The 16,221-nt window shown below is 36.2% G+C and overlaps 1 protein-coding gene across 1 annotated transcript in view; it reads right to left on the bottom strand.

Annotated features, from left to right (window-relative positions):
• Positions 1 to 16,221, bottom strand: part of CCDC141 (coiled-coil domain containing 141) — a 58,586-nt gene that overhangs the window by 37,290 nt on the left and 5,075 nt on the right. Inside the window, exons 2-7 of the mRNA XM_056496659.1 lie at positions 15,520 to 15,731; positions 14,056 to 14,178; positions 7,640 to 7,831; positions 6,468 to 6,576; positions 4,122 to 4,375; positions 1,860 to 1,979 (exon numbers count right to left, since the gene is read on the bottom strand). Coding sequence (XP_056352634.1) covers positions 1,860 to 1,979; positions 4,122 to 4,375; positions 6,468 to 6,576; positions 7,640 to 7,831; positions 14,056 to 14,178; positions 15,520 to 15,684 — 963 coding nt within the window. The 5' untranslated portion in view covers positions 15,685 to 15,731. The remainder of the gene's footprint in view (positions 1 to 1,859; positions 1,980 to 4,121; positions 4,376 to 6,467; positions 6,577 to 7,639; positions 7,832 to 14,055; positions 14,179 to 15,519; positions 15,732 to 16,221) is intronic.

Below are 16,221 nucleotides of genomic sequence, written 5' to 3'. Positions count from 1 at the left end.
AGGCCTGTAAATCCCTCTTAGGCTGGGCTCTGAACAACTTAAAAACCATTTCTCCTGTTCAACCTAATGCAACAATACATGAAAGTAAACACACGGTGTGAAATGGTTCAGACATTGGAAATTTCCTCTTTCTCACTCCCTGTGAGAACAATTAACTTGCTCTGCATAGCTACTGCACACAAACACTTTGCTCTGAGCTACAGTACACTTATGAAATGTTACTTGAAAAGATTTATTTATGATACTTTAGAACAGGTTCCTCCTTTATTCTGTTTCCAAGATCTGCAGTTCACTGCTGCAAAAACTAATGCCCACAACTCACAGCTTTGTCAATTGTATTTTCTTAAGCAAAACCAACATGCTCAGTAACATCCCCTTCAAGAATTTCATTTCCCTCTGCTAGGACATGCTGGCAGTAAGAAATGCAGAAGGTTAAAGAAAAGACCCTCTGAATCATAATTCACACAGATGCATAACAAAAATATTGAATGCTAAACTCTTTTAAATGACCTCATTAAAAAAATGTAATTAATTAAAATGGTATGAATGATCTATTTCATAATGTATGGGAGAAGAATTATCAGGTGAAATTGCAATAATAAGTGTTAGTTTCTAGATACTCAACCATGAAAAGGATTATTACACAAAATGAAAATGCATATTGTTTTCCTTTCTGCACTTACACCCTAATTTCTAATTCAGACAGCAAATTACAAGAATAGCCTGTGAAAATGAAATGTAGGGAAGATTAATGATTATTTGGTTAAAATTCAGCAGTGCTTTAGAACACCTATTGTTGTGGGAGTCTCTCTGAAAACACTCCACAGTGTACTCATTTACTGATTTATCCATTTTTCTTGTGCCCAAGGTCTGTTCAGAAGAATTTATCTCCACATGCTTATCTTCCCTTAACAAAAATGACATGCAGACATGGTGCTTGGAGAAGCATTAGAAATATTATTGTATCGTGTTTACATGACAGCCTTGAAGCAGTTAACTGTTGATGATGCAAACAGGCAAACATGTGACATTTAACTACAAAGCTTACAAGGAAACAGGTCTGTGAACAAGCAGAAGCCCCTTAAAATCAACACAATCTTTTAAAAGGCATTTACTTCTATTGGAACAGTTTCTGGATGAAAAAGGCCTCCTTGGTCATCTGGGTTATCCAAACTCAATTGCATGAAAATTATATGCAGGGGAATGGTCCTGACCCAGCCACAGCACTGATGACAGCACAGTTCAGTTGCCTGAAAAAGGTTCTAAATACTGGCAATTTATTTCATACTAAGATCCTTTTTTCTCACAGCAACATTTTCTTTAATCCCATCTTGCTTTTATGAGTGGCTGTAACAGATTTATTCTCTGGAAAACTGATGCTAACTATGAAAGAAGAATTTCAATTACTTTTAAACAGAAGAAATAAATGGGCAAATACCTCTTCCAATCATGCACTCAGTTCACTGATAATTAATTATAGTAGAAATGGCTGGGGTTTTATCCTTTATAAGCATTAAAATTTGTTATTATTCTAATAAAATTCCTTTTCTTTATTTTTCACCACGGGATTTTACATGTAAATTATTAGTGTGAAACTCGATCACTAAATTGAAAACCAACTAAGCAACATCAAGAGTTATTCTTCTTCTCATTTATGGGCAGGAAGAAAAAAATCTGAGAAATGTGGAGGCCTTGCATTGAAAGAAGTAAAACTGCTAAAAAATTTAGGCATATAGAGATATATATCTCATATACATATAGAAAATATCTGCTCCTATATGTGTTTGTTTAATGACCAGGTTCACGTTTTGCTACTCATTTTTAAAGTTGGTTCACCAACCAAATATTGTATTTCTTACTTTCACTTTGACTTCCATTTCTTCAAGTTCCTGAAGTAACTCTTCATTTTCCAATAGTGATGAGCCTAAGTTTTGCTTCTGAAAGTAATCTCTGATGTTTTTCTTATACCAAGATGTTACCTAATTAAATAATAAAAACAACTCAGTGAGAAGTTTGAGAAGTTATTGTCCATTTTTTTAAAATATGTACAAGACAGTTTAATTTTTTTAAAAAGCTTACTTTTCCATTCCTTCCATTTTTCATTCCTAATGTTCATATTTTTATTTAAATACTTGCATTTGTGCCATAACAAATGCAGAAGGACTGATGCCAAAGCAAGTACACAGTGGATGTATATGACAAAGTAAACAAAAATGTATTCATCAAGTATGACCAGATTGTAAATTAACACTGTAAAAGAAGAAACAAGTTACACACATAAATACATGTTTTATGATACCATAAAGGTATGTTCTTCCCTGACATACAGCAACTTAAATATTTGCATACAGTAAAATACTACAAATCTAAGGACTTCTAACCTAATAGAACCTCTCCATCCCTGGCTTGAAAAACCCAGTAAAGATAATGGGATTATTGTGTGACATACTCTTGTGTAGATTTACAGATTTATTACATCTTACTGACTTCTTCAGCAAGTATATGCAGCACACATATGCAGCAATAATCTTCTGAATGCCACAGAATTACTTGCATTTATATCTGCTTGATCCATAGTAGGTACCTTTCACTTTTCTTTGTAAACAACACATGGCAAAAATGTGGAGTGAAGCTCCACATTGTAAAATAGTGTCCTGAATTAGTTATTGGTATCAAGAGGACTTCCTTCAATCTTTCCAGTCTGGAAAATCACCACTATACTTAGATAATAGGCAGGATACTAAGAATTTCTGTACTCTAGGTACTACAGATTTTAATAGCCCACTAGAGATTTTTTCATTATTTTCTGCTCATGTAGAATCGTGCAATTTTTAATACATTTAAGCAATTATAAAAAATTATAAAAACCTTTAAAATGTGTTGGAAATACTTTCATTTACACATAAAAATGTTCACAACAGAGCTAGTAAGGAAATTATTTTAATACTGAGCCTTCATTTAAGCCTTCATTTCTTAAGCATATCCTCCAGATTGTAGTCACTGACTGAAACATTTTTCCTGGGAGCACATTTTCACAGAACATTTACTATAGGTTCATCAACATACAAATAAATGGAGTGGACAATAAAAACTGTGCTAAAAGGGAAATAAAAATTTCCTTGTAAATTAGGGCTGGGGGGTTTTTATCATGTATCTATTTAGCAAAACAAACCAGCATTGTTTTAATGTTAGGCAGAGGAAGAAGTAATTTTTTAACCCTGTTATAGCAAGGTGTTCACTCCTTTACCACTTGGCAATATTCCTTTCCTTTCCAGTGAATTTAATCTGCTGACTTCCACCACAGTTAATACCTCTGAGTGATTTCATTGTGCTACCTTAGCTCTGAAGGAATGAATGAGAATTCTTAACTTGCTTTATAAGAAAGAAACCCACAGAATTTCACTTCCAGTGATTTTGCTGAAGGGATGGGAAAGGAGACAAGGTTAACACAGCTGTTTGAAAAAGACAGTGGTTTTTCTTGACTGGTTGAAATCTATAATCACTCCTATTTTTCAAGAATCCTATTTTATCTTTCATTTACAATAATTAATGACTAGATTAATTACTTTCTTCTTCCAAAGATAACTAATTATGCATAAAATCGGCCAATCTGCCTTTGATTTTAATTAATGAAAGAGATATCAGAAAATATGGTGCTGACACTTCTGTAAAGGAAGCTATGTAAAATAAATATACTTTCACACATTGAAAATTCTGAAAAAGAAACATGCCACAATCATGACTATCAGATCATCACATTCCAGTTCGAGATCAAAGGGAGATGTTGCATTTTCATTTTAACCTGGTGATAAGGAATAACAACACAAGATTGTGCATCCTTCCAGACTACACAGTTGTGCCTAGCAAAACAGAAGCAACACAAAGAGCAAAAAGCTACTCTTAGATTCTGTACAGCAGAGCATGTCTCCAGTTCTCTGCTTTCTCTGTACCCCCTTAACTCCCATTAACATCAAACATTCAAAGTTAGGATTTCCTCAAACAAAAGCGGCACAGAAATATTTGCCTAATAAATACATTAAAGCTCCTTTTCTGTTTGTACTGCTAGACAGCTGCTAGGTTGTACTTTACCCTGTGATTTCCCCTGACATGATGTGTCTTACCTGGTTCTCTTGCTGGTGCCACAAACAGATCTGCAGCACCTGCTCCAGCCCCTGGCGCTGCTGCCGGAGGAATTTCTCCAGCTGCCGCCTCCGGTCCTGGAGCATCTCAAGGAGATTGTCAATCTTCAAGCAGCTGCTGTGGGCTCCTTGAATCAGCTCTGGGTTTGCATTTGGCCCCTCACACTTGAATTCTTCTATGAATTGGGTTAGGTCTTGGCTTTTGTTTAGAAGAGCAAGTGACTTCTCCAAAAGTTCTGTAAGAACAGAATTTCATCAGGAAAAAAACCCCAGAGTGCTTTGTGACTCTGGTACCATATTTCAAATATTACTCAAATATCTTTCAAACTGTTTATTTGCATACATGAGCACAGTGTATTTTCATGCATTACATGAATGCTTACTTTAGAAGATAAATAGATACTAAGATATTTCAATTTGGACAGCTCTTAAGTAAACCTACAAAGGTACAATGGTGTATACACAAACATATATATATACACACACACATATAAGGGTGTACTGAGAGATGCCAAAATAAAACCCAAAAGTGTCACTGTTTTCTCAAAACTGAGTTATTTTTGATTTCCCAACCTGTGGGTAAGCTGAAGTGGGAACAGGCGTTGGGAAAAAAAGAGTTCTCATGGCTGGGGGCTGTTTTAAATAAGTCAGGGGTGTCAGGAAATCTTCCCTTCTTTCTATAGTCTTTACCCAGACACATTCAGGGTTAAAATTCAGTGGACTACTCCACTTCAATGATCTATTGGTGATATGTCTGTCTTTGCTCCAGCTCCTTTAAGTCATATAGTTCAAAATCTATTCAATAGACAATGATCAATATTTCTAAATCTTTCGAACAAAAAGGGAATTTTTTTAGGCACAGAATGAGGAAGAAGGGGAGACAAGCCAATACAAGGTATACATGAAGAAAAGTATAAAGAAAGGAATATTTGCCAGGAGCTTCCTATAAAACAACAAGAAGCAATCCTCCTGAAACTTTGATCTTCCCAGCTGAGTATTTGTAGGGTAATTCCAGGCAGAGCACCCTAAATCCCCATCTTTCAGGTAGAACACTTAGGGAAGAAGCAGAGTGGGAGGCCTCCAGCTCTTCAGTCACCAAGGGCTGACAGCAGAGATTAGTTTCCATGAGCTCACTGCAACAAGCCTGTCCATTTCACTTCTTGCCTTCCAGAAAAGTGGTATTAATCAGAAATGTTTAATTTCAGTCCATCCAAAATTTAATACACATAGAAATGGGTAAACAAATACATTTCATACATTTTCATTTTTTTAATTGCATTTTGAAGTGCATTTGTGTTAAAAGCTTTTTTTTTTTTTTGTTTTTTTTTTTAAATTCCAGAGTGATAAACATTTGTGATGAACTTCTTATCGCATACTGGTAGAGTCAATACTGAGTCAGGGTTGTATTTTCAGCCACCTTTCTTTGGAGAGGGTAGACAGCATCCTTCTTGCAGAAAGCACTGTTTTTTATCAAATAGCTCAATATCAGCTTTCAAAATTTTTTGTGGTTGAGGTAGAATTAGAAGCCAATAAATTGCAGACACTTTCCTCCATCTGAGGGAAGGCTTACTGCCATCAAAGCAGTCTTTCTCTGGCAAATAATTTCCTCTGATCCTTACAGTTATAGACCATCTTTTCAGCAGTAAACTGCTGCCAGACACTTCAAGTTTAAATTGATATGCAGTGAGGACTTTGTTCCCATGAAGATCAATTTTGAAGGCCCAAATCCCACATTAGGGTTATCTAAGTTTGATTCTCTATTCAGCCTCCCAGGAAGAACACCTGGTGTTCAAGGTAGCTAAAAAAGTTTTAGCTAGTGCTCCACTAGTGAGTAATAAAGTATAATTGATATTCTGCCAAGTGTTAAAAATCACATAGCAAAATTTGATTAAAATTAAAAAGATGGAGTTTTAAGACATAAAAAATGCAGAACCATGTGGAATTGTAAATGTGTCTGAAGTAGCCACACAATGAGACTAGTTCCAAAATTTTTTTTCTCTTTTTGATTTGAATGTGCCACAATATACTTCACATGGAAGCTTGAATAAAGAAAAATAATTAATGCAGAAGAAACTTTATGGGCCAAGGTGTGTGGAGGAAAGTTGTTGAAGGGGAGATGCAAGGGCTAGATTGAAACCAGGAGTTTCACATCTTTCAGCAAGTCTGCTTAAATCTATCTCACCGTTACATTTTTCCAAATAGAACATTTATGTATTTGTCATAAGTTTTGTTTTTTTTTTTTTTAAATACACACAGAAAGAATAAAATTACTCCCTCAAGAAGTCAGTGCACAACCACATGCTAAAAGGATTGGAATACTGTTTGTACCTTTTGTATGATGCTCTTGTTGCAGAAGAAGTTCTCTCAAAGAGTCAATATTATCAAACTCTTGAGCATTTTTCAGGAAATCTTCAACTTGGTCAATTTTAACAGCAAACTGCAGCAAGAAAACAAAGGATAGGAATAAGCACACTATAATTTTGTTTTGTATAACTAATCTCTGTGTTACTGGGAAAGTTCATGAGAATTTGTAAATTCTTGGAGAAAGGCATTTTTAGTGACTGCCAGATCCAGGTGTTTTGTGACCTCTATGCACCTTCTGAATTGTTTTTTCCTTTGAGGTACTGATGGAAGGATTTTAGTGGACACAGTCTGTAATTACAGTTTCTCACTTTGTGAACCATCTTTCCTACAAAACCTCATGCCAAATCTAATTCTCTGTATAATACACATTATCAGGACATGATAATTGGTAGATTGTTGATCTTGGAATTCTTAGGACAGTTAGTAATCCCAGCTTCTGCAACTTATAGGTGGCACTGGCATACTGTAGAAACAAAACTATCAGGGAGAATTATTAAACTCTTCAAGTTCCAGGGGACAGTTGATCATGAGACTCCACAGAGTGGGCACAAACCTGCAGAGTATGGAATCCCTCTCTCCTTTAGCTCCCAGGGTGTATCAGTGAATCAGGACAAGAGAGAAAGGGGTAAACAGGGATCACACTTCTTCTGTTTCCATCTGTACCCCAAAGTCTCTGGTAAAGGACTGCCAAGTCAGACTAATGTTTGATCTATGTGATTACAACAGCCTTATGGATATTGTGGTGCAAAACCTTCAGTGACCAATCATCAGAGTAGAACTAAGTTCTTTCAATGCCAAATAATTGTAATCATAAGGAATGAAAGATATTCTACAGAATGTCCATAGCCACTGAAATACATATTTTAGGGTTTGGTCCAATTCCACTCTTCACTGGTATTTTCTGTCAAGTACAATTCTTCAAGTCTACATGGTTTTTTTTGTTCAGCTTCATCCTGTACTATCTGAAAGGTGGAAAAGAAAGGATGCCTTCCTTAAAATCCCAAGATTTTAATTTTCTTGTTTGCCTCAACCTTTCGGAATACAATGAACAACATAAAACACATTTAAATTACAGAGGTCAGAGTACCTGTAAGATGAGTTGGATTCAAAATAAGTTATTTGATTTAAATACAAACCTCCAGAGCATTTTCAAAGAACACTGAAGTAAGTTCCAGAAGTGCCTGTCTCTTCTCTAACATAATGATGAGAGCATCCCATGCATCCCCAAGGGTCTCTGCCATGGCATCATAAACCTGACTCCTTTCTTTGTTCTCCTCTGCAACCTTGTCTGCTTCATGAAGCAGGTCCCACACCTTGTCTTCCAAAGCCTGAGCAGGAAATATACCAAACCAAACATTAATAATCTGTACACAAAATCCAAAACACTGTGCTGATACTGGTGTCAGGAGATTTTTACAGTGGGTCTGCACAGGAGCCACAAACCTCCTACTCCTGCTTTATTTCCAGTTCCTACAGAGAGGTGTGCAGCTATTTCTGCAGGTTTTACAGCAAGCTTCTGAATCTCATCTGCACTTGAGAGGCAATAATTTTATAAAATTCACATACAAACCAGAGTTAAGAGAAATTATCATGTTATCTCTAATATTTACATTCCAGTGTTTTTACATCTCCATAAACACAGATCTGTCTTCTGGAAGTGGTAGCAGTGCAGATATTTTGATTCTTCTTTCATATGTCATCATATTCCATTACTGGACATTAGAAGTTTTACAAGTTTGTGAGGTAATTTACTCATAAGATTCTGATGACTACAATGCATTCCAGACAAGAGTGGTTTGAACATAAAACCACATATTCTCCAAAAAAACACATCTAAGTTATGTAATGTTTCAAGTCCAGCTTGCTGCATTGCTCAAGCTGGCCACCAAATAATCATGCTCTATGGTCAAAACAATTCTTCCATGTTTCATTCCTTTTATTAATCTCACCACAAGAAAGATAACCACTGGCACATTTCCAGCTTATGTTACAAATCTTTAGTGTGTCAGAAAAACTGATTAACATTTGTTCTGTGTTCTTCCCAACCCTCATCTTGGGTTTATCATGAGCATGAATTAATAAAGTGTCACTTTTTTTTGTTATTAGAGGTGCTACCACATGAATATATAATGTGAAAAGAAATTTTTTTAGGCAAATGGCCATTCTTAAACTACTGGATTAAAAGTTGATAAAGTAAAGCACCCTAAGAGAAGCCTTTATGATGTTTCTTTCTTGATGAGGCATAAAATTGTTACATGCAGAACAACTCTGTAAAAGTAGTGGCATTCATTAATTATCCAACATGAGAAATTATTAACATTCTAGACTGGCTCTGTAACAAATGTAACAGGAATTAAATTAGTATTTGAAATATTAGTAGTCTCTTTGCTAACTCAACATCTTAATATCAATTATTGAGAAGCATGATAGTCACAACAATGCTGATAAGAAAAAAAAAAAAAAAAAAAAAAAAAAAAAAAAAAAAAAAAAAAGAGGTAAAATAATCTCAGAACTTCACACCCAAACTGCTTGACCCTAGAAGGTTAATTTTACCAAAATGACCAGACCACATTCACAGCTGTTCTGAATACACTGCAGAAAACCAGATGACATCTGAGGTAGTTCCATGTGGAATTTCTTGGCAAAGAGTAGCTTTTGAAAGAACTGACTATTTTATATTTTGAAATAAAATCAGGTATGCTTTTATCCTAATATTACACCAGTGTCAACATATTTAAAAGACACTTCAAATGCTAAATCTTTCCTAACTCTGCAAGATGAATGCTCACAAATGGTATAGGATCCAGAAGCTGATTTTCTTCTTTTAGAAGCCTTTTTTCTGAAGAGGTTGATAGTTGCCATTTATCCCTGACAGGTAGGCTCTGTTTTCTAGTAATTGATTAGCTTTGAGGCACAGCTAATCCCTAAGATACAGAAAAAACTGGAATGGTCATCAAAAGTTATCAGTCATGCTTCCTGCATCTTTTAAATTTCAGTTACTATGAGATGAATTCAAATTCAACCAAAGGTAATTAGAAGGTTAAAGCAAACCAAACTGCTGCATTTAATGAAATGCAAAACTAGTGTGCATAAAGTAACAAAAAATAAAAGAATTATGAAACTGTTCATGTGTAATAGTCTTTTAGTGTTTAAACTGATTAACAAAAGCTTTCAAATACAGACTTAAATTTTTCTTTAGCATGGATTGAATATGATTTGCTCATTTGAAACGGGTGTGTATTTTATTGCCTTCAAATAATAGCTCCTGTAATGCTGCAAAAAACCTAATACAGTATCAGAAGAGTAGTCATGTCTGTTTGCTCAGAAACAGAAAAAGTTACATTTTGACAAGACAGATTAATTAAAAAGAGAGAGAAAAATTTTATAGGAAACTACTCTTTGTTTGAGAAACAGTTCAAATACCTAAGATGGTCACAGTGATATTAAAGTTTCATTGCCATGAGTTTAAAATTATGTTTCCCACAACTGTCAAAGCCACTAGTTACTGTGAACTTCAAAAAAATTATCCTCAACTATGTTAGTTTCTATATACTACACATATAATAGTTTGTTTCTAAACTAGACTCATATTACTGGTTTTCTACTTTTTATATTTGAAATATAAACGTTTTATCAACACAGAGTCAAGGAATAATTTGGACAGGACTCTTCAGATCATCTGTCTAACCCCTTTCCCTAGTTACTCAAGGGCTTAACTCATGAAGTCTTAAATATCCCTAACAATGGAAATTCCAGAACTTTCCACAACTTGTTCTAGAATGAATTTATTTTCATGATCAAACTTTTTTTTTTTTTTTTCCTAATATCCAATTGGTATTTCCTTTCTTCCAACTTGTGTCTCTTGATCTAGAAGCAAACTTAGTATGAGGAAAAACGTGTATTTCCATCAAAAAATGATGACTTATGGAACACAAAACATTTCACAGAAACCTGAATTTTAATAAGGTTTTTATCAATTGAGTGAAATTAGAAGAGCTTTCCAGTAAAGACTTAAATTATTTCAAACTCTTTTGGAATCTCATGTTTCATTCCCTGTGAACACAAAAAGAAAAAAATAGAAGAGTTCTGTTTGGACCCTGAGAGCTGGAATGAAGCTTGACAGCACAAGGAATGCCTAGCATGTGGTCAGAAAGCAGCTCATTAAAACATGCAGCTTCTGCTGCTGTCAGTAAAACCATGGCAGAACAGCTTTGCTCTAAAAACCAGACCCATTTCTATTAAATGTGTGTGATCTGCCTGATTCCCCCCAGCAGGGAAGAGCTCTGGCTGAGATGGGCTGAAGGGATCCCGGGTGGATGCAGTCCCAGGCTGCAGCAGGAATTCTCCCTGCACTCCTCTCCCCACCCCTCCTCAGAGCACACTTGCCTCTGATATTGTACCAAACACGAAAAGTCTGGTTTGTAAGTTGTGGGGGATATTATGGCTTTTGTATTCATTTGTTCCCAGTCCATGATTTGGGTACTTTTCCTTCTTTAAAAGAGCAGAGAGTGAAGGGCAAATAATCCTTTGCCTTTCCTGAGCTGTTGTACACTGACTACATAACTTGGAATTTTCAGAGGTGTAAACTACCCTCCCATTCTCTTAGCACTGAGATGCTGCTGAAATTAACCTTTAGTTAGTGCTAAAAGGCAGTGCTGAGATTATACAACACAGTTGCTGACTTGAAATCTGGAAAATAGTCACAAAGCTACTTCAAGACAAATACTATTTTGGTGGGAATTTTGTTCAAATAAAATTGATGATTGAGTTGAACTAACACTGAAAAAAGGTATTTATAACATTTTACCTTTACCTTTTTTTTTTTGACTTGCAAAAGTCAGCTCTGGTTTGATAAAAATGCAGCTGAATTTTGCTGCTAATTGAACTGTTTGGCACCTCAACAACTAATTGCCAATAATTCAGAAAATATTAACAAATAATTTCTTCCATAACAAAATTACTGAAAAATAAGCACTTTGAAAATATTTTAGCTTGAAATAACTGAAAGGCTTATTTAAAAGAGATCAAATGCAAAAAATGAGTGTATTATATTAGTGCTCTTTGAAGAATGTAATTTTCTAATTTCTCTTGACTATTAGCATATTAATTCCTATTTTGCAATTTATGCTCTGTGAATTAAAGTAAATAAAATAATTAGGAGCAATCCTCAGGTTCATGAGGCAAATAAATAACAATTATGGTTTTAAACTGAAGTTTGTGGGCTAGATTCACTTCAGTTTTATAGTGTTCTGCCACAGTCTCTCTCATGATAAAAACCAGAACCTTGGAAGCAAACCAAGAATGCCTTATTGGGAATTTTAACATTGCTATGGACACACACAAACTCTTTTCATATATCTTCAACATATTAAGCTGACAGAAGAATTTGGCCTGAATATTTTGATTATAACTTGCAATAAATATACTGGGGAGAATGATGAAGTTAAAAAGCAAAGGGGGTGATCAAAATCTAGAATAAGTTTACAGAAGAACATGGGATAATGCCAAAATGGACAAGTATCCCATAAATTATCTTCTAAAAGTCCATAGGTTCATCTCTACTGATTCCCAAGATGCATTCAGTATGAATCATCTAACTCTTGCCTTAAGCAGAACTTGTTTCATGATGGAATCATTACTCATTCAAGAATTTTTGCCTGACCTGCGCAAAAGTTTAATTTTGAATTGGATTAGTCTAAGTTAAGCATATGCATATCAAGTGTGGGTATCTGTCAGGATTTATTTTCCCCTTTTACTTTTTTCCTTACAACAATAAAAAAGAAATGGGAAACAATTCAAACTGCCTCTTACCCACCTTCACATAGCCAAGGCATAATTCATTATGCTAAGTGGAAAAGAATTACTATAAACAATATTTCAAAAACTGAGAATCAATCTTGGAAAAACTTTTTATGAGTGGATTTAGTGACTTAAGACTGTGCAATTACTGACAAGTGTTCACAGCTTACTGTAAGTCACAAATGGTCATGGCTGAAAAATGCACAGCCAGGAAGAATTATAACACCATTGCAGTCCCTTGTTATCACAGCTCATATTTTTGAGGAAAAAGTATTCATTTTGAACTTAATTCTTTTATGGAATATTCATTAATCAATGCCAAATTTTGCAAGGGCCACAGGCATAAAATATTAATGAATGAGTATTTGTTCCCAATGTATTTGAATGACAAGCATTCTTTAACAATTTATGCATAATAAATTTTCTGATCTTGATAGTAAAATTATATTTGAAACTTTGTTTTTCTTATAAAGATGGGAATGACTCTGTTTCCTTTTTCCATTCTTAAATTTCCTTTTTGAAAATTAAGAGAAAAATAATCAGCTTTTTCCTGTCATCAGTGTGTAAGAACTCAGCTATTCTGAGTTGCTCAAACAGGACACAGCATCTTGTTCCAAGAACACACAAATGTTGAATTAGTGACAATAAAGATGAGGCATTTGCATAAAAAAGGAAAGCAAAACCACCTCTCTCTAGGATTTGGGTATTTTGCTTGGTTTTTGGTGGTTTTTTTTCATAATTCTGTTCTTCACACTATTCAAAATCCACCCAATGCAGTGCATTAGCCACATTCTCCATCTACTGTACTGAATTACCTCACACTCTTTGGATATTTTTAATGATTGTGGAAGCACATAGCTATTGGTACTAAATCAAATGCTTGATCCTATCCAAATCATGTTTGTTCTTTCAGATCCTAAATTTATGTAATCCCCAAAAAATTAAACAGATAATTACTGCTCATAGCTTCAAAGATGTTAGAGGAATTTATTTGTCTACATATATAAAGTCAACCTGTCCTATAAAAACATTAAAACATTTCTTTTTAGGTGACCTTAGATTTCTCTCAGTGTCAAACACCCACATTTAAAATTATTCTGTTTTTTCAAGTGTCAGCAAGCCTGTCACTCACCATTCAAGTGCCACTGTTCCCATAATCTGCTCTCAGGAATGCCAAAACCTGATTTTAGGACTGTTACTTAACCAAAATATTCCTAGATCAAGACAAGATGTTTTAATCTTACAATATCATTCCCAATGCAACTTACATCAATTAAGATTCAATTAAAATGTTTGTGGAATATCTACTTCAGACTTACAAGGGGCTTACTTGTGTTCACAGCTGTTATAAAACAATCAAACTTTTCACAACGTTGGAGAATTTAAAAAATGAATTGACATTCCAAAATGAATTGACATTCCTTAATATTTAGCTATTACTGAGGGTTATCAGATTTTTTCACTTGCCACTGATGTATAAAGTAGAAAAACCTGTGCCTTTACTGCTGCTGTCAGAAGCATATTTTTCCTTTGAAGAAGCCTAATTTTCAGAGAGTTATAGAATATCCTGAATTGGAAAGAACCCATATGGACCATCAAAGATCTGACACACTGAGAAAGGCTGAACAGAATTTATTCTGTGTGGAGTTTAACCAAACCACCATACTGCAATGGGAGGCACAGGCAGCTACATCAGCTCTTGTACCTGAACTGTAATGACTTGAGGAAATTTTTGTGGTCTTATCACACTTACCTTCAGCTTGGATAGGAGGAACTCATGATCCTGAAGTAATTTTTTAGCCTCATCTTGATTGCTGCCAATTTCTAATATATTCGGTGTTGATTCTGCTAGCTGGAGCTTCACCCATTTCCCACACTGAAACAAGCAAACAATTTCAGCCTTCAGAACACACCAGGTTTCCTTCATTTCTGTACTCACACAGATTCTCAGCTCACACACACTTTCCATGGTCATAGGGACCACACACACAATGAAGTCACAGAGAGTAAAATTAAACTTGGTTTGAAACAGGCAACAAAACCCCAGACTAGCATTATGCAGAAGATGCTCCAATATTGATTTTGCCCATGAAGAATAAAATTATCACAGTGAGCCAAAATTTTTTCTCTGACTCCTCTCCCCTTTCAGCTGAAGATGACACAGATAGTTCAGTGAATTTGGTGGGCGAGTGGGGCAGAGAGAAGTAACAAATACAGTACAGCAGATGCACAAACCATAGCCTCAGCTCTTATTTCTACCAGAGGTCCAATGTACCTCTGTACTGAATACATGGAACGAGACATTGCACGGGTAGCAGCAGGGACACCTAACACTTGCAACAGGAACCGAAGGATGCTGACAAGGACCGAAGCTGTGATGTCACTGGGAGCTAGCATGAGAAAATAAATTACTTCACCCCCAGCTTGACTCTCCTTGCAATGGAATGACCCCCCTGCAGCAGCAGACCACCTCACAGAAAAACCCTTCAAAAAAAAAACCTTCCCACAACTGAGGTAAGCCCTCCTGAATAATCACCCGAATTAAGGTGATAATGAGTTGAGTTGTCAGCTATTCTGCATTACAAACACACTCTAATGGCTGAGGCTAGCACGTTTTTCAGGTTGCCTGGACAATGAAAAATCAAAGTACCAATAAATTCCGGCTGGGATTCATTACTAACATCCAGATTTACTCCCAAAGCCGAATTTTATACCAACAGAAGGTGTGGGTTCTGACTCACAAAACAGGCCTTTTGGTGCTTAAAAGCACCACTATATGAACACAAGGGCTTTCCTGAAACACGTGGGACTGTGGAATCACAGCTTACCCCCAGAAAATACCTCATCTGTGGAGCCACTTGTGTAAAGTTATTGCTGAGTACAGGTTAAAATAACTCAAGGAGGCTTAACTACAGTCATCATGCTTTAAATGAAGAGTGGCATAAAAATGCGTTTAACTCTTTTTAAACAGAGTAAGAGGAATTCCTCCCCTCTAAGACACTATATATATTTTGACCGAACTATTTATCCTATTTGAAATAAAACACCAACAACCCAAAACCCAGTAGGAGTAGCTGAACAGACACAAACGCTAACTTTCAGAGAAGTCCATCAGACACTGACTAATGGCCTTGCTGCTCCGTTCTGAGCGAGCTCTTTGCCCAGGTTTCGGAGGAGGGCGAGCCAGGAGCGCAGACAGGTGCAGCGGCTGCCTTACCTTGAGCACGGCGATAACAACGCTGGCATCCCCAGCCTGCACGGCCACCGAGCTGACCGTGGTGGTGGAAGGCTCCTGCTCCGAGCTGGCCCCCTCTGCCATGGTGTTCTCAGGGGAGAATCCCTCAGGGCGCCCTGGAGCCGCTCCCCGGGGCCCGCCGCTCATCCCGCCCCGGATCCATTCAGTGAAGCGCTCGGCTAGCACTGATCAGCCTGCCAAGAGGAGAGAACACAGGTTAAAAATAGACAGCTCCATTGAGTTTATCATTCTTGAGGGAGATTTGACACACCCCTAGTTTGGTAGCATCGAGCTGCCTGTTCTTTGTCACCATCTGAGTGTGAAGGGCTTCTCCCGTGGGCATCACCCCACGCCAGCTAACCAAATCAAAGAAAGCCCTCAAATTCAAACAGCTAGAAAAAGAATTACCACTGACTTTGTACTGACAAACCCAGTGTTATGAGGTTTCAAACATGCAACCATCAAATCTGCATTTTCACATTATACCACCAAAATACTTTCTCACTTACTGAATATATCCATTCAACATGATTCTTCCACTGAATCATCTTTAAACAGGATGAGCATGTGTATATAAGTCAAATGCTAAATCAACACAGAGGATTTTTAATCCAAGAATACTTAAAGGTATAGTGACCAGAACAATCAGAGAAGGAAACAAAGTACCTTGAATTCTTAAGGAAT

The sequence above is a fragment of the Oenanthe melanoleuca genome, chromosome 7 (genome assembly GCF_029582105.1).
Source record: "Oenanthe melanoleuca isolate GR-GAL-2019-014 chromosome 7, OMel1.0, whole genome shotgun sequence".
NCBI lineage: Eukaryota > Metazoa > Chordata > Aves > Passeriformes > Muscicapidae > Oenanthe > Oenanthe melanoleuca.
The sequence above is the reverse complement of the archived record's forward strand: the minus strand, read 5'-3'. Positions and strand labels throughout refer to the sequence as shown.